The sequence below is a fragment of the Rana temporaria genome, chromosome 9, assembly GCF_905171775.1.
Source record: "Rana temporaria chromosome 9, aRanTem1.1, whole genome shotgun sequence".
Classification (NCBI taxonomy): domain Eukaryota; kingdom Metazoa; phylum Chordata; class Amphibia; order Anura; family Ranidae; genus Rana; species Rana temporaria.
Window position 1 is genome coordinate 126,389,627 of NC_053497.1, and position 27,715 is coordinate 126,417,341.

Genomic DNA, 27,715 nt, shown 5'->3' on the forward strand with positions numbered 1-27,715 from the left:
GGTTCCACAATGATTCAGGCATGCTTTACTGCATATACAGATTGCTTTTACTATTGTGGGTTTAGTAACACTTTAAATGTTATTACCTTGAGACCTATTGCCTCTTGTGTATTGAGGGGTAGCTGGGGATGCACTCCTTGATACCTATAGTTGTAGTTTGAAGATTTATTGTGGATTACTGATCTACTGTAGCACAGGATCTGACACACACGATCAAGTGACTGGTGTTATGTGATTACTCTGTTGGAGACTACATAATTTGACAAACAATAGACTACCCTGCTCCTCCTTGTGGGTTCTTCCCTATGGGATAGAGGTTTTCTATTGGATGATAATTCCACCGTCATACAATCTATTGGTGTATTTTAGGAAAAAATTTTGGGGTTGCATCATTTTGATTCTATTCCCATGTACTCCTAAAGAAGAAAATTTGAAATGCGTTGAGTCTGCATTTGAAATCTTTTTTCATTCAAGACGAACCAAAAGTAGACATGTTCTATGCTGTGCAGTATTTTCTGCTTGTGTAATTTAATTGTTGTAATAAATTGCTTGAATTTATGCCAGTGTCATTGTGTTTCCTATATGTCTACACACAATCCATGGTTACCCTGTTTTTATTTGTACTGTCAATTTAATCCTACCCAACCTTATCTCCCTTCTGTACTACTTAGCTCATTGTAGTGCATGTTCACCTTCTACATCAAAAGACAGACCCTGCACCGACAACTACAAGCACCCAATGAGGAACGCTAGGACTAACTAATCTGTTAGTAAATTACATCTGCCTAATAAAAATTTTAAATTTACCTCCGCCAGGTACAGCAGGTTATTGTTGCTCTCCCACAGAAGTGACATCAGGATCCCTGTAAAATTACTGGACAATAAAATTGCAATGATATGGTGCTGAATAGATCCATTTGTAGGTGACAATTGAAGACACAGACAGTACATACGTATTGCAGTAACTTACTCAGATTCCTCTTTCTTCTCCCCAAACACCTGGTATTTTTTGTCAAACCGAGTGGGTTTCACCAGCTTGCGGACACTGAGGAGGAATAAAGAATATCAGAGGTTTCATCTTCCTGGAGCCATGTTGGTTTATTGAATAAGGAACTGCGAAGTGCAACAACCATAGGGTGACCAGACATCCCGGTTTCTGGGGACAGTCCCCGGATTGAGGACACTGTCCCCAGACCAAGTCTGTCCCCGGTTTTGTCCCCGGATTGGATTTGAAAAGAGGCTGGGGCAATTTCAAAGATAGTAAGTGCAGAATAAAAAATAATAATTCTGAATTACACACTCCTGCTCTGCCGCTCCTACTAGCTCAGGGGGGTGTATTTTTACCATTATCTGTGCCCCTTTCTGATGATCATGTGCTGGTCGGAGCGGAGGGACTATTTTTTCAGTTTCAGGTGCATGCCCATTCAACTCCGCTCACATGTTCTACTGCCTTGGCTCAAGTCCCGGCCAGCCGCCTGCCTGTTTATCTCCTTGCCTTCCCTGGCGGAGTGAACTTCCTCCGCACCCCACCCAGTAGTAGCCGGGGGCCCGGAGAGTAAGGCCTCGTACACACGACAGAGTTTCTCGGCAGAATTCACCGAGAAACTCGGTCAAAACCCGGATTCTGCCGAGAAACTCTGTCGTCTGTACAGTTTTGGCTCGATGGAGCCGCCGAGGAACTCGACGAGAAAATAGAGAACATGTTCTCTATTTTCTCGTTGTCCTCGTTCTTCTATGGCCCCGTACACACGACAGAGGAACTCGACGTGCTTGGCACGTCGAGTTCCTCGTCGAGTTTTGGGATGAAGCCGCCGAGGAGCTCGGCGGGCCGGCTTCTCCCATAGAAGAACGAGGACAACGAGAAAATAGAGAACATGTTCTCTATTTTCTCGTCGAGTTCCTCGGCGGCTCCATCGAGCCAAAACTGTACAGACGACAGAGATTCTCGGCAGAATCCGGGTTTTGACCGAGTTTCTCGGCGAATTCTGCCGAGAATCTCTGTCGTGTGTACGAGGCCTCAGGGAGAAGCCGGCCCGCCGAGCTCCTCGGCGGCTTCATCCCAAAACTCGACGAGGAACTCGACGTGCCAAGCACGTCGAGTTCCTCTGTCGTGTGTACGGGGCCTAAGGGTCCTTTCACACTAGCGGACCGTTCGTCCGCTCATTACAAGTCCGTTAACGGACTTGTAATGAATCCCTATGGGAACGCGTCCGTTAGCGGATGGAGCATCCGCTAGCGTCCGCGTCAGTCGGGATCCGCTTTTCCGAACGGAAGAAACCCTATTTTTCTTCCGTTCGGCGGAGCGGAACTGATGCAGACGGACAGACGGTCCGTCTGCATCAGGTTCCCCATAGGGGACAGCGGAGCAGAGACAGGGCGGTCCCTGCACTGTGTGCGGGGACTGCCCTATCCGCCGACAGCTGAGCGGGGATCCCCGCTGAGCCGACGGAGACACACGGAGCGGACCCGGAAACGGTCTGCTCCGTGTAAAAGAGCCCTAAGACTTACAGGCTGTGAGGCGGGTTGTGATGGGCAGAGAGTTGCTGATTGCCACCATTACTAGTAAAAAAAAAATATGTCCCCAGATTTCATTTTAAAAATCTGGTCACCGTAAAACAACCAGGATCAACCAATCAGATTTCAGTTAATTTCTGACAGGTCAGAGAAGATCAATTCTGAAAATCAATCACTGCAGATTACTGAAATTTGCACACTGATTTTAGTTTTGTTAAAATGAATCTTTATGTAAAGTGTATGCATAGGCAAAACATTTTCATTTTAGTGCTGGATAGAGTAGGGAAGGGTCATTCTCTGCCTGTATCCCATTAGAAAAATCTCCGTTCACTGCCTTGGTAAAGCAACAGGAAGTGAAAGTAACCCCTGTCATCTCTGCACTGTGTTGAAGCCAATCAAGTATAGACTTAGATCAGCTTTTTTACTGACCAGAACAGCTGGAGATTGACAGCTCTGAACCTGGAAGTGTTAAGAACCAAAAACACTTCTAGGTTCACTCCTTACAGGGTAGATTGGTGAACGGTTGTTCACTGATCTCTCATTGCTCCCCATCCCAACACCCACGATGAGGTCCCAGGGATCCAGGAGGGACAGGTAAGCTAAGGAAACAGGGAAGAAGAAAAGATGGGGGTCAGACAGGGAAGAGGATCATTTTAGAAGGGATCGGGAGAAATACAAGGAGTGAATCTATGCAGAAGCGATATAGATAACAATAAAAAAAACTGACAGGGGTTCTAACCCTTCCTCACACACACACACACACACACACAAGTTACTCTTTGACCTGACAAACCAAAAAGAATGGATGCTGCCACTGAGTACTCTTTACAAAAAGTGAGTAAAATTACCAATTAAATATTAATAATAATGTCATAGTTGATGTGATATACAATGCCTTGAAAAAGTATTCATGCCCCTTGAAATGTTGCACATTTTGTCATGTTACAACTAAAAACGTAAATGTAATTTATTGGGATTTTATGTGATAGACCAACACAAAGTGGCACATAATTGTGAAGTGGAAAGAAAATGATAAATGGTTTTCTATTTTTTTTTACAAATAAATGTCTGAAAAGTGCGGCGTGCATTTGTATTCAGCCCCCTTTACTCTGATACCCCTAACTAAAATCTAGTGGAACCAATTGCCTTCAGAAGTCCCCTAATTAGTAAAAAGAGTCCACCTGTGTATAATTAAATTTCAGTATAAATACAGCGGTTCTGTGAAGCCCTCAGAGGTTTGTTAGAGAACTTTAGTGAACAAACAGCATCATGAAGGCCAAGGAATACACCAGACAGGTCAGGGATAAAGTTGTGGAGAAGTGTAAAGCAGGATTAGGTTATAAAAACATAGCACTGGTCAATCCATCATGGAATAAGTATGGCACAGCTTTAAACCTACTAAGACATGGCTGTCCACCTAAACTGACAAGCCGGATAAGGAGAGCATTATTCAGAGAAGCAGCCAAGAGGCCCATGGTATCTATGGAGGAGCTGCAGAGATCCACAGCTCAGGTGGGAGATGCTGATCACTGGACAACTATAAGTCATGCACTCCACAAATCTGCCCTTTATGGAAGTGTGGCAAGAAGAAAGCCATTGTTGAAAGAAAGCCATAAGAAGTCCCATTTGCAGTTTGGTTTGAAGCCATGTGGGGGACACAGCAAACATGTGGAAGAAGGTGCTCTGGTCAGATGAGACCAAAATTTAACTTTTTGGCCTAAGAGTAAAACGTTATGTGTGGCGGAAAACTAACACTGCACATCACCCTGAACAATCCCCACCGTGAAACATGGTGGTGGCAGCATCATGTTATAGGGATGCTTTCCTTCAGCAGGGACAGGGAATCTGATCAGAGTTGATGGGAAGATGGATGGAGCCAAATACAGGGCAACCTTAGAATAAAATCTGCAAAAGACTTGAGACTGGGGTGGAGGTTCACCTTCCAGCAGGACAACGATTCTAAACATACAGCCAGAGCTACAATGGAATGGTTTAGATCAGGGGTGCCCAACTACTGGCTGGAACCTCCTGCTCTGGGATGGCAAGCCCAGATTGTGGGTTGCCGACCCCCCCTATCCCAGAGAAATCAGTGTTGTGAATAAAGCCAGGGATAGAGGAAGCAAATGGCTATAGAGCAGAGCCGCATAAGCCGATGCTTCCTGTATAGCGCCACCTCCAGACATGCACGAAAAATGTTCTCGTACGGTACCAGATCATACGATTTTCATTTAGTCAGCTACGATTGTCGTCCGAAAATACAATACAAATACATTACAACACATGACATTACTTGCGATTTTTATTTATTTTTTCTGTCGTACGAGAATTTTTGGGACTTTAACCACTTGCTTACTGGGCATATATACTCCCTTCCTGCCCAGCCGAAATTTCAGCTTTCGGCACTGTCACGCTTTGAATGACAATTGCGCGGTCATGCGACGTGGCTCCCAAACAAAATTGACTTCCTTTTTTCCCCACAAATAGAGCTTTCTTCTGGTGGTATTTGATCACCTGTGCGGTTTTTATTTTTTGCGCTATAAACAAAAATAGAGCGTCAATTTAAAAAAAACCAATATTTTTTACTTTTTGCTATAATAAATATCCCATTTAAAAAAAAAAATAAAATTCAGTTTAGTCCGATAAGTATTCTTCTAAAAAATTTTGGTAAAAAAAAAAAAAATCACAATAAGCGTATAGTGATTGGTCTGCGCAAACGTTATAACGCCTACAAAATAGGGGATAGAATTATTACTTTTTTTTTTATTATTTTTATTTTTTTTACTAGTAATGGCGGCGATCTGCGATTTTTGTCATGACTGTGATATTACGGCGGACACATCGGACACTTTTGACACATTTTTGGGACCATTCACATTTATACAGCGAACAGTGCTATAAAAATGCACTGGTTACTGTATAAATATGACTGTCAGGGAAGGGGTTAACACTAGGGGGCATCAAGGGGTTAAATATGTACCCTGGGAGTAATTCTTACTGTGGGGGAGGGGAACTGACTGGGGGAGGTGACCGATGGTTGTCCCTATGTACAAGGGACATACCATTGGTCTCCTCTCCCTGACAGGACGTGAAGCTCTGTGTTTACACACAGAGCTCCACGTCCCTGGCCCTGTGACTGCCGATTGCAGGTGCCTGGCAGACATCGCGGCCGCCAGGCACGCGCATCGGCACCTGTGTGACACGGCGGGTGCGTGCACGCGCGGGCGGCAGTGCGCGCGCCCCCCCAGTGGCGCGCGGACGGAGGCCGTATATAGACGGCCTCCAGGCAGATCAGAGCCACCTTGCGGCCAAATATAGTCAGCCGCAGGGTGGGAAGTGGTTAATAACCTATTTAATTTCTACTACTACTACAACAAAAAAAAGTTGTACGATCTGTCGTATGATATTCGGGTCGTGTATACGGGGCTTCAGGCCACTTTTGACACAATTGGTCCAACCCAAATCAGACCCTCTGCTCACCTCTATTGAGCCACAGACTTGTGGCCATTTACACCCACCTACCTCCAATTCAATCCGCTAAAAAAAAACAGAAGGGGGGATCCGTCTACTTTCATCTGGGCAGATTGGTTTGGAGGGCCCATAGAGTAGAGCAGGCTGTGTATGCAGAGTGCACTTGGACCTGTCATCCGCCTACTCTGCTAATTGTAGCCTGTGACTGGTTCTGAAATCGCTTAAGTGGCCCTCGCTCTTCAAAAGGTTGAGCACCCCTGGTTTAGATCAAAGCATATTCATGTGTTGGACTGGCCCAGTCACAGTCCAGACCTAAATCCAATTGAGAATCAGTGGCAAGACTTGAAAATTGCTGTTCACAGACGCTCTCCATCCAATCTGACAGAGCTTGAGATATTTTTCAAAGAAGAATGGGCAGAAATTCCACTCTCTAGATGTGCAAAGCTGGTAGAGACATCCCCAAAAAGACTTGCATCTGTAATTGCAGTGAAAGATGGTTCTGAAAGGTGGACAAATTTGCACAACACGCTTCACATATTTATTTGTAAAACATTTTGAAAACCATTTATCATTTTCCGTCCACTTCACAATTATGTGCTGCTTTGTGTTGGTCTATCACATAAAATCTCGATAAAATACATTTACCTTTTTGGTTATAACATGACAAAATGTGGAACATTTCAGGGGGTATGAATACTTTTTCAAGGCACTGTAATTTCTTCTGGGGTTCCTAACAAGAGACTGGCTACTGGAAAATGACCAAGTGTTGTTTTGAACTTTTCACTCAGACAGTATTTTGATTCATGTGAAATATGTGAGTCCCAAAACCACAGATCAAGTTACAAAATAGAATATATATGTATATATATCTATATATATACACTGTATATAAAGTATATATATTTTACCTTGGGGTTGCAAACTTGGTATTTTCCCCTTTTCCTGAACCAGGCTTCTTCTTGGTTACACTCCCACTACTCGGTCGTGATGGCGGACGTGGTGCCAAGGATTGCCCTTGACGTAACACTATAACATAATGTACAAAAATGGTAATCATCAGGTGCTTCTATTTAGATTGAAGATATATTTATTAATGCATCTTAAGAATTGTAAATGTCCTTTTTAAAGAAATATTACCGTATAATGTTAAATCTAGTAAAATATTGTGGTTACTATAATTAATTAAACTTGGAGTACATTTCACCACTTGTGAAATGTACTCCAAGGAGATTACATTAACAGCCCTTCCAAGATTATAAAGACACATACAGATGCACATACTAGGAACAATTTGACTCCTTTCATGCTGGCAGGGCCAGATTAAGAACATCATGGGCCTGGTTCTGAGGATTTTGGTGGGGCCTTTTAGGCTGCATTCACACCTCCGCGACAAGTAACGCCGCGTACGCCGCGAATAGTGTAACTTTTTTTTTACAGATCCTTCCTATTGCTTTGTATGGCCGAACGCCAATGCTGCCTGAAAAAAAGGGTTTGGGACTTTTTTTCATGCCGCAGGTGTACGGCGTCTATGAGATGTGAACCATCTCATAGACAGCAATGGGAATTCTCCCCTCCAGCGGCACGAGCGGCCGGCGTCGGGCGTTTTGTCGCGGAGGTGTGAATGGGGTGTAATAAATAATAAATAAATGCGTGGGAATGACATGAACGCAGCCCAGCCAAGGCAAGTGACCAAAGGCACAGAACCCAGAAGGAAGACGGGTGAAGATGGAAGCGCCCGGGCCCCGCCTGATTCATCGCAGCACTGGAGGGCTGTCTGAAAATTTAAGTGAACACTAATGTGCTAATATGCTGTGCATACTTGTACGTTGTGGCATAACCTACCCCAGGGCCTCTAAAAAGTAGTAATGTCAGGAAAGTTTACTACCGCTTTATTATCACAGGATCCCAGGAGCCTCTCATGGGGCCCCCTACTGACCCGGTGGACGGTGGCCCTTGGGCAGTGCCTAAGTGCACAGTTGCCAACATTTAAAAAATATTTTCAGGGCCACTTTTTTATATAAGTGCTATATTTAGAGTAGCTGAGATCCCCGATGTTCCTCTATACATCATAGTAGTAATCACAAAATTAAATGAGTACTAATAATGGGGCAGAACAAATATGAGAACTGATATTTCCTTTAGTTGAACTAACAAAAGTGTGTCCATTCTAGAGCTGGTAACATTGAGGATATTCAGTATAATTTTAAAGAACTGTTTTTGTGGGTAAGCGACATAGGGGAGGAGTATGGACGGTATATAAGTGGGAAGTATGTGCAGGTGAGGGAGAGGAATGTGGAGGGTCTAACAGTGGGCACTATGTACAGGAGAGGAGTACAAGAGAGAAGTGTGGAGGGTATGATGGGGCAGTATGTACAGGAGAGGAGTGTGGAGGGTATGACAGTGGGCAGTATGTACAGGAGAGGAATGTAGACGGTATGATAGTGGGCTCTATGTATAGGAGAGGAGTGTGGAGGGTATGACAGTGGGCACTATGTATAGGAGAGGAGTGTGGAGGGTATGACAGTGAGCAGTATGTACAGGAGAGGAGTGTGGAGGGTGCGACAGTGAGCACTAAGTACAGGAGAGAAGTGTATGACAGCAGGCACTATGTACAGGAGAGGAGTGTGAAGGGAATGACAGTGGGCGCTATGTATAGGAGAGGAGTGTGGAGGGTATGACAGTGGGCACTATGTACAGGAGAGGAGTGTGTAGGGTATGACAGTGGGTACTATGTATAGGAGAGAAGTGCGGAGAGTATGACAGTGAACACTATGTATAGGAGAGGAGTGTGGAGGGTATGACAGTGGGCACTATGTACAGGAGAGGAGTGTGAAGAGTATGACAGTGTGCACTATGTACAGGAGTGGAAGGATATTTAGGGACTGAGTAGTGGTTAAGCGGGTCATACATGGATTGAAATTACGCCAATTATGCAGAGACCAGCCATAGTCAATCTATGTACGGGCTAGCTGGTTTTACACAAGTCAATCTATTAATCAACTTGAGTACAACCAGCCTGTTTTTTTTTCTTAAAACAATCAGTGCTGCCAGCTAAAGTTAGCAACACTGATCATTGTACGCACTGGCAGAACACAATAACACTGCAGGAGTGATTCCCCCATCCACAGGTCAGCAGGTAAGAGGGTGTGTGGGGACAGGCTGGGGAGAGATACTAGTCAGTGGCTGGGTAGGCACTGGTAGTATCAGAGCCAGATACACACAGGTTACATACGCCACGATCGTTAGAGCGAGAACAATAATTCTAGTACTAGACCTCCTCTGTAACTCTAAACATGTAACCTAAAAAACTGTAAAGCATCGCTTAGGATACCAAAAAAATGTGCTAACTTAACTAACTAACTGTTTTTTTTTAATGAATGAAACATTTTTTTCCAAAAAAACATTTTTTTTAAATTGCTGCGCAAATACCGTGCTAGAGCTGCACAATTAATCGTTAAAAAAATCGTGATCTCGATTCAACCCCCCTGACGATCTTCAATGCAGAGTTTGCTGATTCTTTCATATAACAAGTGGAGAGACTTTTAGCTGTCAAAAGAAAATATCTGGGCAGTCTGCCAAGTTTTTAACAGGAAACATTGTAACTGACACTTCCTTCTTAGATCAAAGGGATACACTTCTGTGTGTAAAGAACAAATCTGGGCAGTCTGCGAAGTTTGTAAACAAAATGAAACATTGTAACTAACTAACATTGTAACTAAATTTAACCACTTAAAGGAGTTCTCTGACCTAAAACTTTTAACCCCCGCTGTGCCCGGGCTGTAAAAAAATAGAAAATAAACTGTCACTTACCTGCCTACGATCCCCTGTTGTTCCGCTATCGCCGTCCCGTTCTCCGGTCCCGGGCCCCTTCCGCTTCCTGTGTGTCGGTGACTCATAGTGCGCTCAGCCTATCAGCGGCCGCAGCAATGTCCCGTCGCGGCCACTGATAGGCTGAGCGCACTATGAGTCACCGACACACAGGAAGCGGAAGAGACCGGGACCGGAGAACGGGACGGCGATATCGGAACAACGGGGGATCGTAGGCAGGTAAGTGACAGTTTATTTTCTATTTTTTTACAGCCCGGGCACAGCGCGGGTTAAAAGTTTTAGGTCAGAGAACTCCTTTAAAGTCCAACACTTGTTTCTTAAGTTAAAAAGCAATATTATTTGCTAGAAAATTACTTGGAACTGCCAAACATTATATATCTTTTAGCAGAGACTCTAGGGAATACAATGGCTATTGCTGCAATATTTTATGTCACACTGCATTTGCCCACTTCAATGAATAATAAAAACCATAAAAACAAAACAGTGAATTTAGCCTATTTTTTTTGTTTGTTGTTGTTAATGTGAAAGATGATGTTACACCGCAACAATCGTGAGAGAATCGTGATCTATCTTCTAAGCAAAAAAATTGCAATTCTCATTTTAGCCAGAGTCGTGCAGCTCTGTACCCTGCAACATAAAAAGTGCAAAGACCACCATAGAGTCATTTTCTAGCAAAAAACAAATGATGATTTTTACATGTAGTAGAGAAGTGTCAGAATTGGCCTGGGTGGCAAGGGGTTAATTACCATAAGTAATATACAAATAATTATTATAAGCACTGTGATCCTATCAGTCTGCTGTAGTGTGTCAGCTTGTATTTATATTGGCCGCTCTGAATGTAGCTTCTCACAGGCTGTGCAAGCAGGCCCGTATCTCCGGAACCATAAATGATAGCCGTCCCATATTTTAACCAGTTGTGGGGTAGCTCTTCACCTGCCTACCCCCCCCCCTCAAATGTGGGGTTTCTGTGACCTCTGGTCATCGAGCTACAACCCCCCAAATTCGATCTTTAAAAAAAAAAAATTCTTAAAAAAAAAAAAAAATTTTTTTTTTTTTTTTTTTTGGGCAAATGGGCCTATCTTGAGAAAGGGGCCTGGAGCTGCAGCTCCATCAGCCCCATTGTTAATCCGGCCCTGCATGCTGGGGGCGTTTTGCAGGCACTATAGCGTTAAAAATAGCGCCTGTGGTAACCTGTGGGGTTCATTTACTAAAGGCAAACAAACTGTGCCCTCTGCAAATGCAGTTGCTCCAGAGCTTAGGAAATGATGTAAAGATTTACTTTGCAAAGAATAACCAATCACACACAAGGAAAATAAATGCATTTTTGATTCCACATGACTGGATGATGGTGGTCAGCAAAGCTCCTGCTCATTTAAAGCAGAGTTCCGGCCACAATTTCACTTTTTAAATATAAATACCCCTGTAATACACAAGCTTAATGTATTCTAGTAAAGTTGGCCTGTAAACTAAGGTCTGTTTTGTTAGGTTGTTACAGCATTTAGACACTTTATAAAATAGAAATTGACTGGGGCCATCTTAAGTGTGGGCATCATGAAGCCAGACTGTATGACTTCCAGCATTTCAGCCTTGCAGATCTCGAACATGCTCAGTGCTGCACAAGCAGTGTGAGATCAGGTTTCAGCACCTGTGCTGTCCAAGTCACATGATTCTTTGAGACTGGGGAGTGCACAGACTCCTGGAAAGTTACACCCACTACATTCCCTGGAGTCTGTGCGGTGTAGGTTAGGAAGCATTAAGCACCTAGGTGCAGGAAGTGGGAAGATTAACTATTCTGCCTAGCAACAACACTTTGAAGGCATCTAAAAAAAATTATTTATTTTCGTAAAGGACTAATGACATTTTTTTAAAACTACTGATGTAATGTTATATTTATGGGTGGAACTCCACTTTAATAAGCTCTGGAGCAACTACAATTTGCACAGTGCCGTATTTCCCATATTTCTCCACTCTGGTCCTCAATAGCTGCTAACAATTTGTTTTCTAGTCTTCCAGGTGGAAGCACAGATTGGCTCAATATTAAAGAGTTTAAAGAGCCACTTATTAGTTTAAAAGAGTAGTGAAAAATATACAGCCACTGAGAAACACTGATCCCCTTTGCTAAATCATACCTGCAAGGCTGGGCTGTCGATTCCCATCACTGTGTTCCTGTTGGGACTCTCCATTCATTTGCTGTGTCCTGGAAGGTAGTGATAAAATGTGCTTTATTATTTTCCTGCCTTATTTTATGTGATGTTTAGTAAGCGTCAAACATTCCATGGATTCACAGTTATGCTATTATGTGATTTACAGCACCTTACTAACTAGAAAAGTCAGGTCTGTGTAATGCTAGTGCCCTTTTCTGGAATTACGTATGCTGGGACATGGTACTTGTTAGGGGAAGTGCTACAATTTAGACTCTGTGATTGCATAACAGTGAAGCAACTAGGCCCAAGGTGTAAGATCTCATGTACTCACAAACCCTGGCAGCTGGTGACTGCTGAGGGTAAAATGGCCAGAGGTGACCAGGTCACTGTAGCTGGGCAGAAGGAACAGACTGGAGATCGTAACTCCATGTGATGCTTTGCAAAGCAAGAACAGCAGCGATCAGTCTCTCAGTGTAAACTCTTCAGGCCTCATACACACGACCGAGGAACTCGTCGGAAAAGACACATCGTTTTCCTCGACGAGTTCCTTGTTAGGCTTGTCGAGAAACTCGACAAGCTTTCTTTGCGTACACACTGTCAAGACCAAATCTCCTCGTTCTCAAACGTGGTGACGTAGAACACATACAACGGCAGGGGAAGTTCGATTCCACTGGCACAACCCTTGGGGCTGCTTTTGCCAATCTCATGTTACTGCGTGTTAAGTAAAAGTTTGGTAAGAGACATATTGCACTTTTCAGTCTGTTACAGCGCGACGATTGTGCTATCTCCATTACAAACCCTACTTTTACCGAAGGTGCGCTCTCGTCTCATACTTTATTCTGAGCATGCGCAGATTTCTTAGCATACACACGAACGTGTTTCTCGTCGAAAACCAGCCCAACGAGAAACACGGCGAGGAAATTGAGACACCCGTCGACAGTTTCCTCGATGAAAAACATACACACGACCAGTTTCCTCGGCAAAAAAGCTCTACCACCAAGTTTCTTGATGGATTCTGTCGAGGAAAACGGTTGTGTGTACGAGGCCTCATACAGTAAAATCAGTGGTAGTGGAAAGTTTGAAAGGAGCCCAGCAATACAAAAAGAGAGGTAGTGTCCGATAATAATTTTACAGGTAGCTTATGGTGCTCAGCCTGATTGGCCCACTCGAATGAGTCTTCAAATACTGAGGCAAGGCCATGGCTCTGGACCTGGAAAGCGCTCCATGTTTTTGGGTTAATTCTCCTTTAAGGGGGTGTGGCAGGGGGCGTGTCCTATGCCTACATACATTTTGCTAGTAGGTGTCCCTCATTCGTATCTCAAAATGTTGAGAGGTGTGTATGTGGAACTCAGTGCAGAAGGCCACATTCCAGGCCTGCATCCAGTCAAACTAGGTCTGCATACATCCCAACTTTTTGAGATGGGAATGAGGGACACCTATCAGCAAAAGTATGCAGGCATAGGACACACACCCTGCCACGCCCCCTTAAAGGAAAATTGTACAAAAAACAAGATTGGCTAAACCCAAAAGTGCTTTTTTACCACTACTATTCCTTTATATTGTCTTTTGGAATCTACAAATGCAGCAATTTAGAAATCAGATGAAAGGTTTAGCTCTGGAAAACACTTTTTAATAGATAAAAAGTAAATTTTATATACATCTATATAGATCAGACCAAAATGAGGAGGAATGAGGGACAGAGGGACATTGCTCAAAATCGGGGACAGTCCCTCGAAATCAGGGACAGTTGGGAGCTATGGGTCTGGGTGTGCTACTTCAAAGTCAAGCTGAATAAAGACCAATCTGGACACCTGCCATGCAGAAACCAGCTTAAGCAACCATGTAATGAAGAATATTAAGGATGCGCTTGGGCGTGTTCCCAGCTCCACATGCCCAAACTCGCCAGGAAGCTTACACTGCACAGCGCTAATCACAGGCAGTGAGACATTTCCCGATCCGTGGCTGCCCAGATCGGGAAATGTCTCACTGCCTGTGATTAGCGCTGTGCAGTGTGAGCTTTCTGGCAGGCTCGGGCATGTGGAGCTGCGAACTCGCTCAAGCCCATCCTTAAAGAATATTGATTGAAGTCAATGAAAGGAAAATACCAAGAAAAAAGGCTAGCAAACGTTTGTTTGATTTTTCTCAGTAGATCTGAAAAAGGGTTATCATTAAAGTGGAGGTTCACCCTCAAAAAAAATTCTGACATCACACGGAGCTGCGCCATCCTACCGACAGAATGCCGGTGTTTTTTTTTTTTTTTCAGCACATACCTCTTAATCACGATTTTGACCTCACGGCGATCCCGCGGGAGTGGGCGTTCCCAAGCACTGCCTGTGATTGACAGGCTTCCGAACGGCGCATACTGCGCGTCACAGGTTGCCGGAAAAAAAAGGATTTTTGTACTCACCGTAAAATCCATTTCTCTGAGTTCATAGACGGACACAGCATCCTTTGACCTTAGGGTTATGTTCCTCCTACCAGGAGATTTTAGGCAGAATTCTTACAGCACTTAAGGTGTTAAAACTTTCCTTCATGCCGCTCCTCCCAGGGGGCGTGGCTCCCCCAGGCATAACCCACACCCTGCTCCAGCAGCTTCAGTTCGTAACAAGCAGTACAAACCAAGGAGGGGTGGGTGCTGTGTCCGTCTATGAACTCAGAGAAATGGATTTTACGGTGAGTACAAAAATCCTTTTTTCTCTTTCGTTCATAGACGGACACAGCATCCTTTGACCTTAGGGACGTCCCCAAGCAGTGTCAAAAAACGAGGGGTGGGAAAAATAACACAGCAAACAACAGGTTACACCCCAAACAAAACCGGAGTTACTCAACGGAGGAACTCCAACCTTAAACTGCCGCCTGTAACACCCTGCGGCCGAATGAGGCATCAGAAGATGCACTCACATCCACCATATAAAACTTTGAAAAAGCGTGGACCGACGACCAGGTCGCAGCCTTACACACCTGTAACACAGAGGCTTGGTGTCGGAAAGCCCAGGAGGCTCCAATCGCCCTGGTCGAATGCGCCGTGACCCGAAAGGGAGGCGCCCGCCCCTTCAGGGCGTAGGCCTGAAGCACAACCTGTCGGATCCACCTGGAAATGGTGGCCGACGAGACTGCCAGGCCCTTACTGGGACCGGACACAGACACGAACAGCGAGTCCGACTTCCGGAACGGAGCTGTCGCCGACAAGTAAACTCGAAGGGCCCGAACCACATCTAGAGAATGTAAAACGGCTTCCTTCGGGTTCTTCGGCTGAGGACATAATGATGGAACAACAATGTCCTCGTTAATGTGAAAGGCCGAAACGACCTTCGGAAGAAAAGAGGGCTGCGGGCGCAGCACCGCCTTATCCTGATGGATGACCAAGTAGGGGGCCTTGCAAGACAAGGCCGCCAGTTCAGACACTCGTCTGATAGAGGTAATAGCTACCAGAAAGACCACCTTCTGCAAAAAAGTCAGCAAGGGGATCTCCCGAATGTCCTCAAAGGGGGCACGCTGAAGCGCCGAGAGGACCAAGTTCAAGTCCCAAGAAGGTAGCGGAGGGCGCACCGGGGGGGGCCACATGCCGGACCCCCTGCACAAACGTGCGAACCAAAGAGTGCGCTGCCACGGGACGCTGAAAATAAACAGCCAGAGCAGAGATCTGGCTCTTGATCGTACTCAAGGCAAGAGCCTGGTCCACTCCCCGCTGTAGGAACAGCAGGATCCGGGACACCACGTAAGTACGGGGGTGCCACTTCATCTCCTCACACATAGAGATGTATGCTTTCCATGTACGATGATAAATTTTTCGAGAAGTGGACTTCCGTGCACGCATCATGGTAGAGATTACCGGGCCCGACAGGCCCCGGTCCTTCAGTACCTGGTTCTCAACAGCCACGCCGTTAAAGCCAGTGACCGTAAAGCAGGATGGAAGATCGGGCCCTGAGACAGGAGATCTTCCCTCAGAGGCAGGCGCCAGGGGGCGTCTGCCACCAGACGTACCAGGTCCGCGTACCAAGAGCGACGCGGCCAATCTGGGGCGATCAGGATCGTTGGAATCCCTTCGGCTTCCACCCTGCGCAGCAGGCGGGGTAGGAGCCTTAGAGGAGGGAAGGCGTAAATCAGGTGATATTGACCCCAGGGAGCCACTAACGCGTCTGACGCGTCTGCCCACGGGTCCCTTGACCTGGCCACAAACCGTGGTACCTTCCGATTGAGACGGGACGCCAGAAGGTCCACGTCTGGAGTGCCCCATTTTTGGCACAGGATCTGAAAAACCTCCGGGTGGAGAGACCACTCCCCTTGATCCAGAGTCGTGCGACTTAGGAAGTCGGCTTGCCAATTCAGAACTCCCGGAATGTATACCGCTGACAGGGCCGGAACGGACCTTTCGGCCCACCGAAGTATGTGAGCGACCTCCGTCGCCGCGGTCGAGCTCCTTGTGCCGCCCTGATGATTGACGTACGCCACGGCCGTGGCGTTGTCGGACTGGATCCTGACAGGACGGCCCTGCAGCTCCAGGGACCACCTGACAAGGCACAACTTGATCGCTCGGAGCTCCAGGATATTGATCGGCAGGCGGGACTCCTCCTGAGTCCAGCGCCCCTGGGCTGACTGGGAGCCCCAGACGCCCCCCCAGCCGAAGAGGCTGGCATCCGTCGTGACCACTGTCCAGCGGCACGGAAGAAAAGACTTCCCGGACCGAAGCACCGGAGACGTCAGCCACCATGCCAGGGAAGACTTGGCCAGATGGCTCAACCGAATCTGGCGATCCAGAGAAGATGGGACCCTGTCCCATCGTGACAGAATCTCCTTCTGTAGTACCCTGGTGTGGAATTGGGCATACGGAACCGCCTCGAAGGAGGCCACCATCAGACCCAGAACCCGCATGCAGAAGCGAAGAGACGACCACTTCTGGGTCGACAACTGTCTCACTGCAGATTGCAGGGTCCGCAGTTTTTCCGATGGGAGGAACACTTTTGCCTCCCCCGAATCCAAAACCAGCCCCAGGTGTTCCAGCCTCTGGGACGGAACCAACACTGATTTTTTGAGATTCAGAAGCCAGCCGAACTCCTGCAGAGTCCGACACGTGATGGACACGTCCTCCTCTAACTCTGAGCTTGAAGAAGCTCTCAGGAGAAGGTCGTCCAGGTATCCCACGATAGCGATCCCTCGCTGCCTTAGCAAGGCCAGGATCGGGGCGAGCACCTTGGTGAACACCCGTGGTGCCGACGCCAGCCCGAACGGGAGGGCCACGAATTGATAGTGGTCCTCCCCGATCGCAAAACGCAGATACCTTTGGTGGCTTGTGCAAACGGGGACATGCAGGTATGCGTCCATGATGTCCAAGGACGCCATGAAGTCCCCCTGGTGGAGGGCCGCTATGATAGAACGGACCGACTCCATCCTGAATCGCTGCACCTTGACAAAGGAGTTGAGGGCCTTTAGGTCCAGGACAGGGCGAATCCCTCCCTTCTTGGGAACCACGAACAGATTGGAGTAGAACCCCCGAAACCGTTCCAGCGAGGGAACCGGCACAACCACCCCTCTGTCCAGAAGATCCTGGACAGCCCCGGACAGGGCTAGCCGCCGATCCTGAGGAAGCTGGAGGTTGGATGGAAAAAATCTGTTTGGGGGACAAGAGAGGAACTCTATCTTGTACCCCGAGGCGACCACCTCGCAAACCCAACGGTCGGTCAGAAGAGAGTTCCACCGATCCGCGAAGTCGTGAAGCCGTCCCCCCACCCGAGACCCGGGCGGGGGCAGACCTTCATGCGGAAGCAGGCTTGTCCGCAGGCTTGTTTGGTTTGTTAAACCAGGGGCGCTTACGCCCGGCAGCAGGGGCTTTTGCCCCTTGCGGACCTTTTCCAGCCGCGCTGGGCGCACGAAAAAAACCGCTTAGGGGTAGTAAAAGTAGGACCTTGCTTGCGGCGAGGTTCCTTACCCTTCCCCGACTGAGGGAGCAAGGTGCTCTTACCTCCAGTGGCATCCTTAATGATGTCATCCAGGGATGCCCCAAAGAGCCGTCCGCCCTTAAAGGGCAAATCCACCAAGGCCTTTTTCGAGGACTGGTCAGCCGACCAGCACTTCAGCCATATAAGGCGGCGCAGAACCACTGCGTAGACAGAAGCCCTGGAAAGCAAAGGAATCGAATCCATAGCCGCCTCACAGAGAAACTTCTGACCCTGAATCAACTGCTCAGCCAGGTCCCTAGAGGACTCGGAAGCACCCTGGACCTCCAGATCCTGCAGCAGGAGCTCCGCCCTTTCAGTTAGCGTCTGAGCAACCAGGGCGCCGGCCAGAGCCGGCCTTACCGCCGAACCCACCACCGAGAACAGGGAGCGGGCCACGGCCTCCACTCTCCTATCAGCGGGGTCCTTGAAAGCAGGAGCCCCCTCCACAGGCAACGTAGTAGCCTTACTCAGTCTGGACACAGGAGGGTCCACCGACGGAGGAGTGACCCACTTTTTTAAAAAGTCCTCCTCCAGGGGGTAACGGGTAGCAAAGCTTTTAGGAACAGTAAAAGCCTTTTGCGGTGTATCCCAATCCTTATACAACAAATTGTCCAAATAAGGAACACAAGGGAATACCTTAGCGGTACGCGGTGGTTTGCGGAATCCAAAAGGGACTGACACCGCTGGTGTCTCCGCCACATCCTCTAAATGAAGAGTCTCACGTACCGCAGTTATAAGAGCTCCAACAAATTCCTTGTCAGCAGACTCCGCAGCAGAGTCATCCTCGCTGTCCATGTGGGTTAAGCCCGCATCCTCTGACATGACAGAACCAGAAGCAGCAACAGCGTTATCAGATTCTGCGTCAGAGATATCCCCAGAAACAGCCTCCGGGGGGGGGCGCTTTTTACCCCCCAACCGAGCACTGGCAGCTTCAAACCTGGTGAGAAAAGACTCCAGGACAGCCGACACCGATTCAACAGATGTGGCAGGGGGAGGGGCGCTAAGGGTTAATTCCGGCATTGTGAGGAATGAGGGGCCTGATTCAGGCTCCATATTGCAGCTGCCGTGTCCCCCCCACTGCCAATGGCAGGAAAAAAGTCCCCCACAGGTCACCTCCCGGCCGCTAGAGCACAGTCTGGGGCCCCCTGAGACTCACCACCCCCCTGGTACAGCGCGGTCTGTGAAGGACAAGTGTGTGCTGAGGAGAAGCTGCAGCGCTGCGTCTGTCCCCTCAGATGATTCGCGGTCTTTTTTCCCCGCCGAAACGGCCACTAGAGGCCGAACTAGTGCTGAAAACGGCGCCGGCCACAAGAAAATGGCCGCCGAATAATACAAGCGCGGCTCCGGCAAAATGGCCGCCGTTGCGCAGTTTTAAAAAGACAGTGTACCCAAAAATGACAGTACACCAAAACAGCACACAGCACACACAAAAATGCCCAGAATGTCCACCACAGTCCCCTGCAGTGACACAGAACAGCCCCAGCCATACCCGAGTGAAAAAAATATGAGCCCCAGGGAAAAAACCCCCTAAACAGCCGTCACCCAAAGGGGGAAGGAGGGAGAGGAATAAGGGAGAGAGGAAAGCAGGGGAAAACCCTCAGTCGACCTCCCAAGGGAAAACATTCCAGCCAGACCACTTACCTGAGTAAGGGGCCACTACTTACCTGTCCTGCGACTACCCGGCTGGAGGTATCCCAGACAGAACCAACGTCCGCGAACGGCATGGCTGTCGGCCAGACACACTGTGACAAGGCCATAGAGACCGGTCATATGTGTGCCCTAGAACCGAAGTTCCCCGGCCGCCCCTGGAGCAATGGGGCCTGTCGTGGACGTCCCAAAGCGGAGCTGAGGGCCGGCACACGCTCGAAGGCCGAACCTGGGGGGACTACAAGGGTCGAGGACCCAGCCTGTCACCCAGTCGGCTGTTGATAGAAGAATCGCAGGATTCAAAATAAAAATAAAATAAAAAAGCGAGAAAAAACTCGCAAAATGCAAAAAAATTTGCAAGAAAAAACTCCAGAGTCCAGGACTCCAGAGAGAGCCTGACTCTCCTGACGGTTAGGCAGAAACAAACTGAAGCTGCTGGAGCAGGGTGTGGGTTATGCCTGGGGGAGCCACGCCCCCTGGGAGGAGCGGCATGAAGGAAAGTTTTAACACCTTAAGTGCTGTAAGAATTCTGCCTAAAATCTCCTGGTAGGAGGAACATAACCCTAAGGTCAAAGGATGCTGTGTCCGTCTATGAACGAAAGAGAAACCCAAACGTCAGTGCGGCTCTATACGGCGCCTGCGCACCGACGTTCGGGTTCTGTCGGCAACCTGTGACGCGCAATATGCGCCGTTCGGAAGCCTGTCAATCACAGGCAGTGCTTGGGAACGCCCATTCCCGCGGGATCGCCGTGAGGTCAAAATCGTGATTAAGAGGTATGTGCTGAGAAAAAAAAAAACACTGGCATTCTGTCGGTAGGATGGCGCGGCTCCGTGTGATGTCCGAAATTTTTTTAAAGGGTGAACCTCCACTTTAAGGATGAGCTCCGGCGTGTTCGCACACCCCACGTGCAGAGCCCGCCAGGAAGTTGGCACTGCACTGCGCTGATCACAGGCAGTGAGACATTGTCCCAATGCGCGGCTGCAGAGATCAGGAAATGTGTCACTGCCTGTGATTAGCGCAGTGCAGTGCCGACTGCCTGGCGGGCTCTGCACATGGGGCGTGCGGACACGCCGGAGCTCATCCTTACTTATCATGTGGCTGGTCAACTATTTTTTTGTTTTCCACAGTCCAATCCTCCTGTAGATGTCAGTATAACCCTACTGTATCTGAATTTCTACATCCCTAAATGGACAAGAGAGAAATCTATTTTCTTTAAATGTGAACAGTGTGAGTACTTGAATGTGGACCTACTGAAATCCCCTGTATAGAGGAGCTCAGAATGTGAGAGAAACCACAAAAGTCATTTTAGTTGTGCTGCAGTGTTTATGTGCTAGCAGGGAACCTGCTGATAGGAGGAAAGTGCATAGTGACAGAGAAATTAGCTCATCTGTGTGCCGCTTTCCTTTCTCTGTATAGTCACAAGCTGGTGGAGGGACAAGAACTGTAAAACTAGGTTCGCACATGTCCGATGCAAATTTCCCCTCCGTTTTTACCGCAAATTTCCTCAGCAGCTGTTCAGCGGTTCAGCTGCGATTTTAGATGTGTTTCAGATGCAAATTTTTGGAGCCAGCAGCGACAGGCACCTTCAATATTAGCTGGTAGTTAAGGAGGCTGGCCACCGCATCCTTAACAAGGCGGGATTTACGATGGATCGGGAGACATTGTTTTTTAATTTCTAATAAACAAATTGTCAAAAACTGTCTGTGTTTTTTTTTTTTACATCTCCCCAATGAGACACAGATGGCAACCAAAAAAAAAAAAAACAACCTGGCAAGGGTTATTTATAACCTTCCCTTCAAAAATGAAAAAAATAAAAAAGTTTTGCCTTTAGTTCTACTCTAATGATCAGAACCTCAGTACAGGCGTGCTGACTAATGCCGCGTATACACGATTGGAAATTCCGACAAGAATTTTTTTTTTGGCTCAAACTTGTCTTGCAGACACACGGTCACACCAAATTCCAATCGTCAAGAACGCGGTGACATACAACACTACGACGAGCCGAGAAAAATTAAGTTCAATGAAACCGAACATGCGTCGACTTGATTCCGAGTATACGTAGGATTTTTCTCTGTCGGAATTGCATACAGATGATCGGAATTTCCGACAAGAACTTTTCCCGTCGGAAAATTTGAGAACCAGCTCCGACAGAAAAATTCCGTTGGCGCCTACACATGGTCGGAATTTCCAAACAAAAGCTCACATCGGACTTTTCTTGACGGAATTTCCGAACGTGTGTACGCGGCATTATACCTAGATGAACAATTAAATTTGTTTTGCATTTACACTTACTTCATGATGTTCTTTATCACACCCAGTGCTGCATCGTCCAAGGCCAGTTTCCCTATTCTGCTAGGATTCATCAGGCTGTCAGGGGTCCCAAATGCCAATTTTCCATCCTGTCTCAATGGGGCATCTACACGAGCTGCTGCTGCTGCAATTGGGCCTTGTAGTGGGACTTCTGGAAGAATGGGACTGGGCTCCTGCAATTTGACAAAGAATCTTCATGTATGAACAATTTAGACAAATAGATAAATATGCATTTGAAACACACAAATGTTTACAGGCCAAAGGATTTGTTATTTTGTTTCGCCAGTGCTCTGATTCATACACTTCTACCACGCTATGCAGCAGGGAAGATCAGTCTACACCTCCCTGGTTCTGCTTTACTACAATCTGGTTCAGTTTTACATTTTCCTGATTCAACGTTACTGTTTTGCTGCATCACATGCCAGCTCATTAGGTCCTGCTTTTGTGCCCAGCAAACAGGCTGGAGTTAGAGCTGTGACACAGGGAACTGTACTGCTAAACCATACATATGTCAAATTCTTAAAATTGTGATGTGGCAGATGTGTCCAAGCTGGGTCACAAGACTGGCTGAATAGATTTACAAATCTTTCTGCAGGTAAAACAGAAAACATATACAGATAATCCTCGTTTAACGACCACTCGGACTTACGACCAGCTCTCCCCACCCGAACGATGCGCTATAAATCATTGTATTGTACAGTAGAGTACAGAATTTTTGTTTGTGTTCTGTAATTATGCAATTCAACCACTTGCCAACTGGCTCACGCACATCTACATTGGCAAAGAGGTTCGTTACCGCAAAACGATGTACCGGTACATCAGCCATTTTAAGAGCCATAGCAGGCGCATGCACGCCCGCTGCACGGTGGGGAAACCGATGCGCTTGGCCGGCACGAGAGCCAGAACACACAAATCCGTGTTCTGGCTCTCGTGCCGGTCAAGTGCATCGGTAAACACACAAATCCCTGTTTTGACAGGGGAGAAGAGACACGTCTGCTGTTTGTAGTAAATACGAACAGCGATATGTCTCCTCCCCCAGTCAGTCCCATCCCCCCACAGTAAGAAACACTCATGAGGGAACACGCACATTTAACCCCTTGATCGCCCCCTATAAATCTTTCCCATAGTTTGTAGACGCTATAACCTTTGTGCAAACCAATCGATATACGCTTATTGTGATTTTTTTTACAAACAATATGTAGAACAATACATATCGGCCTAAACTGATGAAGAAATTTGTTTTTTTAAAACATTTTTGGGTATATTTATTGTAGCATAAAAGTAAAAATTATTGTTTTTCTTTCCAAAATTGTCGCTCTTTTTTTGTTTATAGCACAAAAAAATTTGCCTCTATGGGAGCCAGATTTTCGCCGTCCCTAGAAAATCTCTACATGGGATGGTGGGAAAGGCTCCGCATTTTTGGACCTGATAGTCTCCGTCGACAGGATACTGTGCTGTTTTGCAGATACATAGATGATCTGTTGTTCATTGCTAAGGACCCTTGTTGTTATCTGCAATCTTGGTTGTCCTATATGAATGACAACTCACTCAATTTAAAATTCACAGGCACATTCAATGTCAAAACTGTAGAATTTTTAGATGCGAGACTCTCAGGTGAGGGGAACATTATTACTTCTAATCTCTACAGAAAACCCAGTGCTGGTAACACCCTCCTTAGAGCAGACTCTAGTCATCCTAAGCATACTGTTGGCAATATACCAGCAGGTCAGTTTCTCAGACTTCGGAGACTTTGTAGCAAGGATTCTGATTTCACACAAGAAACAGCAGCCATGTCCATTAGATTTCAGGAGAGGGGTTACCCTAAACCTGTTATTGACAGAGGCTTATGCGTAGCTAAGGGTTCTTCTCGTGATATGCTTTTGATGAAGAAATCCAACAACAAAAATAAAAGTAAACGCAGATGGGGTTTTGGTGGCAATATCAATAAACAACATAGAAATAAAGACGGTGGCAATGGGATCACTAATCCTATTCCCACTTTCTCCACTGCATACAGCAAAGAATTTCAGAAAATAAAACATATTGTCACCAAACACCTTCCCATCTTATCTCATGATCCAACATATACCAAAATCCTCAAAAGAGGCATATGTACTGTGTCTAGAAGAGCACTGTCTCTGGGTGCACTTTTGTCACCCAGTTTCTTTTCAAGTAAGGACACCAATGGCAATTGGTTATCTTTTAAGGGCACTTTTAAATGTGGGGGCTGCAATTGTGCTTATTGCCCCTTTATTCAAAGAGGAGACACCACTGACCATGTCCACGAAAAAGACACACAAGCTGCATTCTTTTATCAATTGCAACACACGTTACGTTGTATATGCCATTTAATGCAGGTTGTGTTCAGTCCAGTATGGAGGTAGAACTACAAGACGTCTTAAAGATTGTCTATACGATCATCTTTATGACATCGCAAAGGATCATATGACTAACGTGGCACGGCATTGGAATGAGGTCCATCACAAGGATACCTCCAGTTTGGTTATCCAGGGACTAGAAAAAATTGTAAAACCACAAGAGGTGGTGATAAGTTCAATATATTGTGTAAGCAAGAGGTTCAGTGGATCTTTCTCTTAAATACAAGACGCCCCTCAGGATTAAATTTTCAGTAGGATGTATTGCATTTTTATTAGTAATTTCCACCATCCTCATTAATATATTGATCATATATTGTTTATACTATACTTCTCTTTAAATGCACAAGTTTTCTTGTTCCTGGATCAGTTTCAGGACGTATAATTGGTTTATATATACTCCCTTTGTTTGGGATGAAATATATCAAAACAGACCTCTTTTTGGTTATGAAATACATACTTACACCACGTAGACACGTCCTTTAATATTTAACGTACAGTGTTTAGGGCTCGACCTACATCACACTTGTCATTTTATTCCATATATTCCCTTGCTGTCCATAGATTAATGTTAATGATATTATTCTTTATATCTTTTTCAGACACAAGGGATCAGCTTATATGACAAGTGATGTTGGTAGTAATTATAACAACTTTTGTATATTAATTTATACAAATTTTAGCAACTTATATTATGTTTTTATGTCTTTGTTTATAAACAATTTCTCTTCATGCATACTCATCATGCTTGTCGTGGTTTGCCCATATTACATCATGGGCATGACTATATTATACAAACATTGAACATATTTGTCTTCACATAAATAAATAAATATTTAATTTAATTTATTGCACCACATGGGTCCGATTTAAATTTTATCTAATCAGATTTAATTTAATTCCACTTAATTTATTTCACTTAATGTTGGACCATGTTCTCATATATATATATATATATATATATATATATATATATATATATATATACACATTTCTATTCATATTTTTATTTATTGTAGTTTTTGTGCACTTGCATATCAATAATTTGTTGTTATGTTTTATTTCCAAACAGATCAGCACCGAATTCATGAATAATTCCACATTCACATACTGTTTCCACATTTTATTACTATGATATTATTTATATTCGTTTTTATTTATATTTATTGAATAGAACTTTATTTTTGCAATATATTTATTCATTTATTGCATTTCTTTGTATGTTTTTCACATAAACTTATGGGGCCAAATCTTCAAAGGAGATACGCAGGCGGAACTGCTGTTCAGCCTGCCTATCTCTGTGCCTAACTTTGGAAACGATCCTCAAAAGGATTTTTCCAAAGTTAGGCAGAAGATCTGACATCTGTAAGACACTTACACTGTCAGATCTTAAGATGCAGTACCGCATCCGCCGCTGGGGGCATTTCGAGTCGAAATGCCGCCTAGCGTATGCAAATGAGTACTTAAGCAGATCCACAAAGCTTTTAAGCTTTGTGTTTTCTGCGTAAGTTACGATTTGCTTGCGCAAAATTAGGGCTGGTTTTACAATGTGTAAAGTTAGTACACCATGTAAAACCAGACCTTTTTTTCGATCGCCGCGTTTTTTTTAAAATTTCGTTTTTTTTTTCCCGGCGCGTATTTTTTTTTTAACCCGTCGCAACTTTATTGTCCCGTCGCAATCCACAAAGCCCGGCGTAAATTACGTTCGTGCGCTGCCCGTCGGGAAAAATGACGTCACACGCATGCGCAGTACGTCCCGCGCGGGAGCGCGCCTAATTTAAATGGGAATCGCCCCCTCGAGCAGACGACCGCCTTGCGACGGAGGCACTTAAGTTACACGGCGTGTAATTTCTAGGTAAGTGCTTTGAGGATCGGGCACTTAGGTAGAAATTTAACGCCTGTGTAACTTAACTGCTGAAAGTTAAGTTAGGCAGCGTTTTTGAGAATTTGGCCCCTAAAGTCTATATCATAAAATGTGTTTTAGGTTAGAATGTCACATACACGTGTGTGTTTTTGTTTTTGATTGTTTTTGATGGTGCAGATGCTGTTCTGAACATGGGTTGTGTCAGTTTCAATTTAAATCCTTTCAGACCCTCACACAACCCAGCTATGAGTAAGCATCTATCCATGATGTGAAACATGTTAGCCTTTTGTCCCCTGTGTCCACTTCCTACTATTGATTGCAGCTTTGGATTTTATCCTTTGTTTATTTTGTTTCAATAAATCGCTTATCAGAGTGCGGCAGTCCAGGATCATTTCTTTTTTCCACGGATCAGCGCAGAGTCTGCACCTGTTAGTGCTACAGGGCGGGAGCACAGCCTAGGTCGCAGGGCTTGGAGCGGTACTTTCTGTCCACAAAAAAAAATAAAACCGCAGAGGTGATGAAATACCACCAAAGGAAAGCTCTATTTGTGGGGAAATAAAAGGACGTCAATTTAGTTTGGGTACAACGTCAGAGGACCGCGCAATTGTCAGTTAAAGCGACGCAAATCTTCCGGTCTGTAAGTGCTTAAAACAACGTTATTGAGTTGGAGTTTTGTGTTTTAGACCTTTTTTTTCACAATACAGTACAGTAGTTAAGAATTATTAAAATATTGATTACTTGTGGCTCCTCGTTTAACGACCTGGTCGTTGGAAGGGAACCTGATCGTTAAGTGAGGAGTACCTGTACAGTATATATTTTGGCTACTATATTTCTGTTTGTTTATTAAAAGCATGGACTTATACGGTATGGTGCTATCAGTATGATATGATATAGTATAATATAACACAACAAAATAGAAATAAAATCATGTAGAAGGGAGAAGAGGGGAAAAGCATATAACAAAGAGAGCGTATGGAAGTTGGAGATATATTAGAAGGGAGAGGTCGGGGAGGGAGGGGGGATTGGGATATTTTAATACGTTATATATATATACTAATAATAATATCTTTTTTAAATGTTTTGTACTAAAGTTATAATGATGTGTTTATATGGAAAACTATTAAAGATAAAAAAAAAGCATGGACTTACCAGAAGACAAGACAAGTAGAAGCTCCTCTTGGAGACTTCTTCCATAATAGTTTTAGCAAAGTCATATAGATCTTGACTAGTCACCACCTATTAATAAAATATGTAGCAAATATACCATTTAAAGGTAAAAAATTATTGTGGATAAAAATATAATTGCATTAAAACAGACAACATTACACTTAAATAGAATTCTAAATATGATTTTAAATATGAAGAACATCTACTCTAAAGTTTAATTTCAAAGACATTCTCATCTTCAAATTAGAATTTTGACAAAACACATTGGGATTGATTTACTAAACCTGGAGCGTGCAAAATTTGGTGCAGCTCTGCATAGAAACCAATCAACTTCTAGATTATTTTTTTTGTCAAAGCTTAATTGAACAAGCTAAAGTTAGATTGGCTACCATGCACAGCTGAACTAGATTTTGCACTCTCCAGTTTTAGTAAATCAACCCCACTGCATATCTGCACAAATC

At 45.3% G+C, this 27,715-nt stretch overlaps 1 protein-coding gene across 1 annotated transcript in view; it reads right to left on the bottom strand.

The window, feature by feature from the left end:
• CCDC180 (coiled-coil domain containing 180) overlaps positions 1-27,715 on the bottom strand; it is a 111,388-nt gene that overhangs the window by 18,818 nt on the left and 64,855 nt on the right. The window contains exons 25-30 of the mRNA XM_040324450.1: positions 27,237-27,323; positions 21,831-22,021; positions 11,940-12,007; positions 6,891-7,008; positions 971-1,045; positions 808-874 (exon numbers count right to left, since the gene is read on the bottom strand). Of these exons, the coding sequence (XP_040180384.1) occupies positions 808-874; positions 971-1,045; positions 6,891-7,008; positions 11,940-12,007; positions 21,831-22,021; positions 27,237-27,323 (606 nt within the window). The remainder of the gene's footprint in view (positions 1-807; positions 875-970; positions 1,046-6,890; positions 7,009-11,939; positions 12,008-21,830; positions 22,022-27,236; positions 27,324-27,715) is intronic.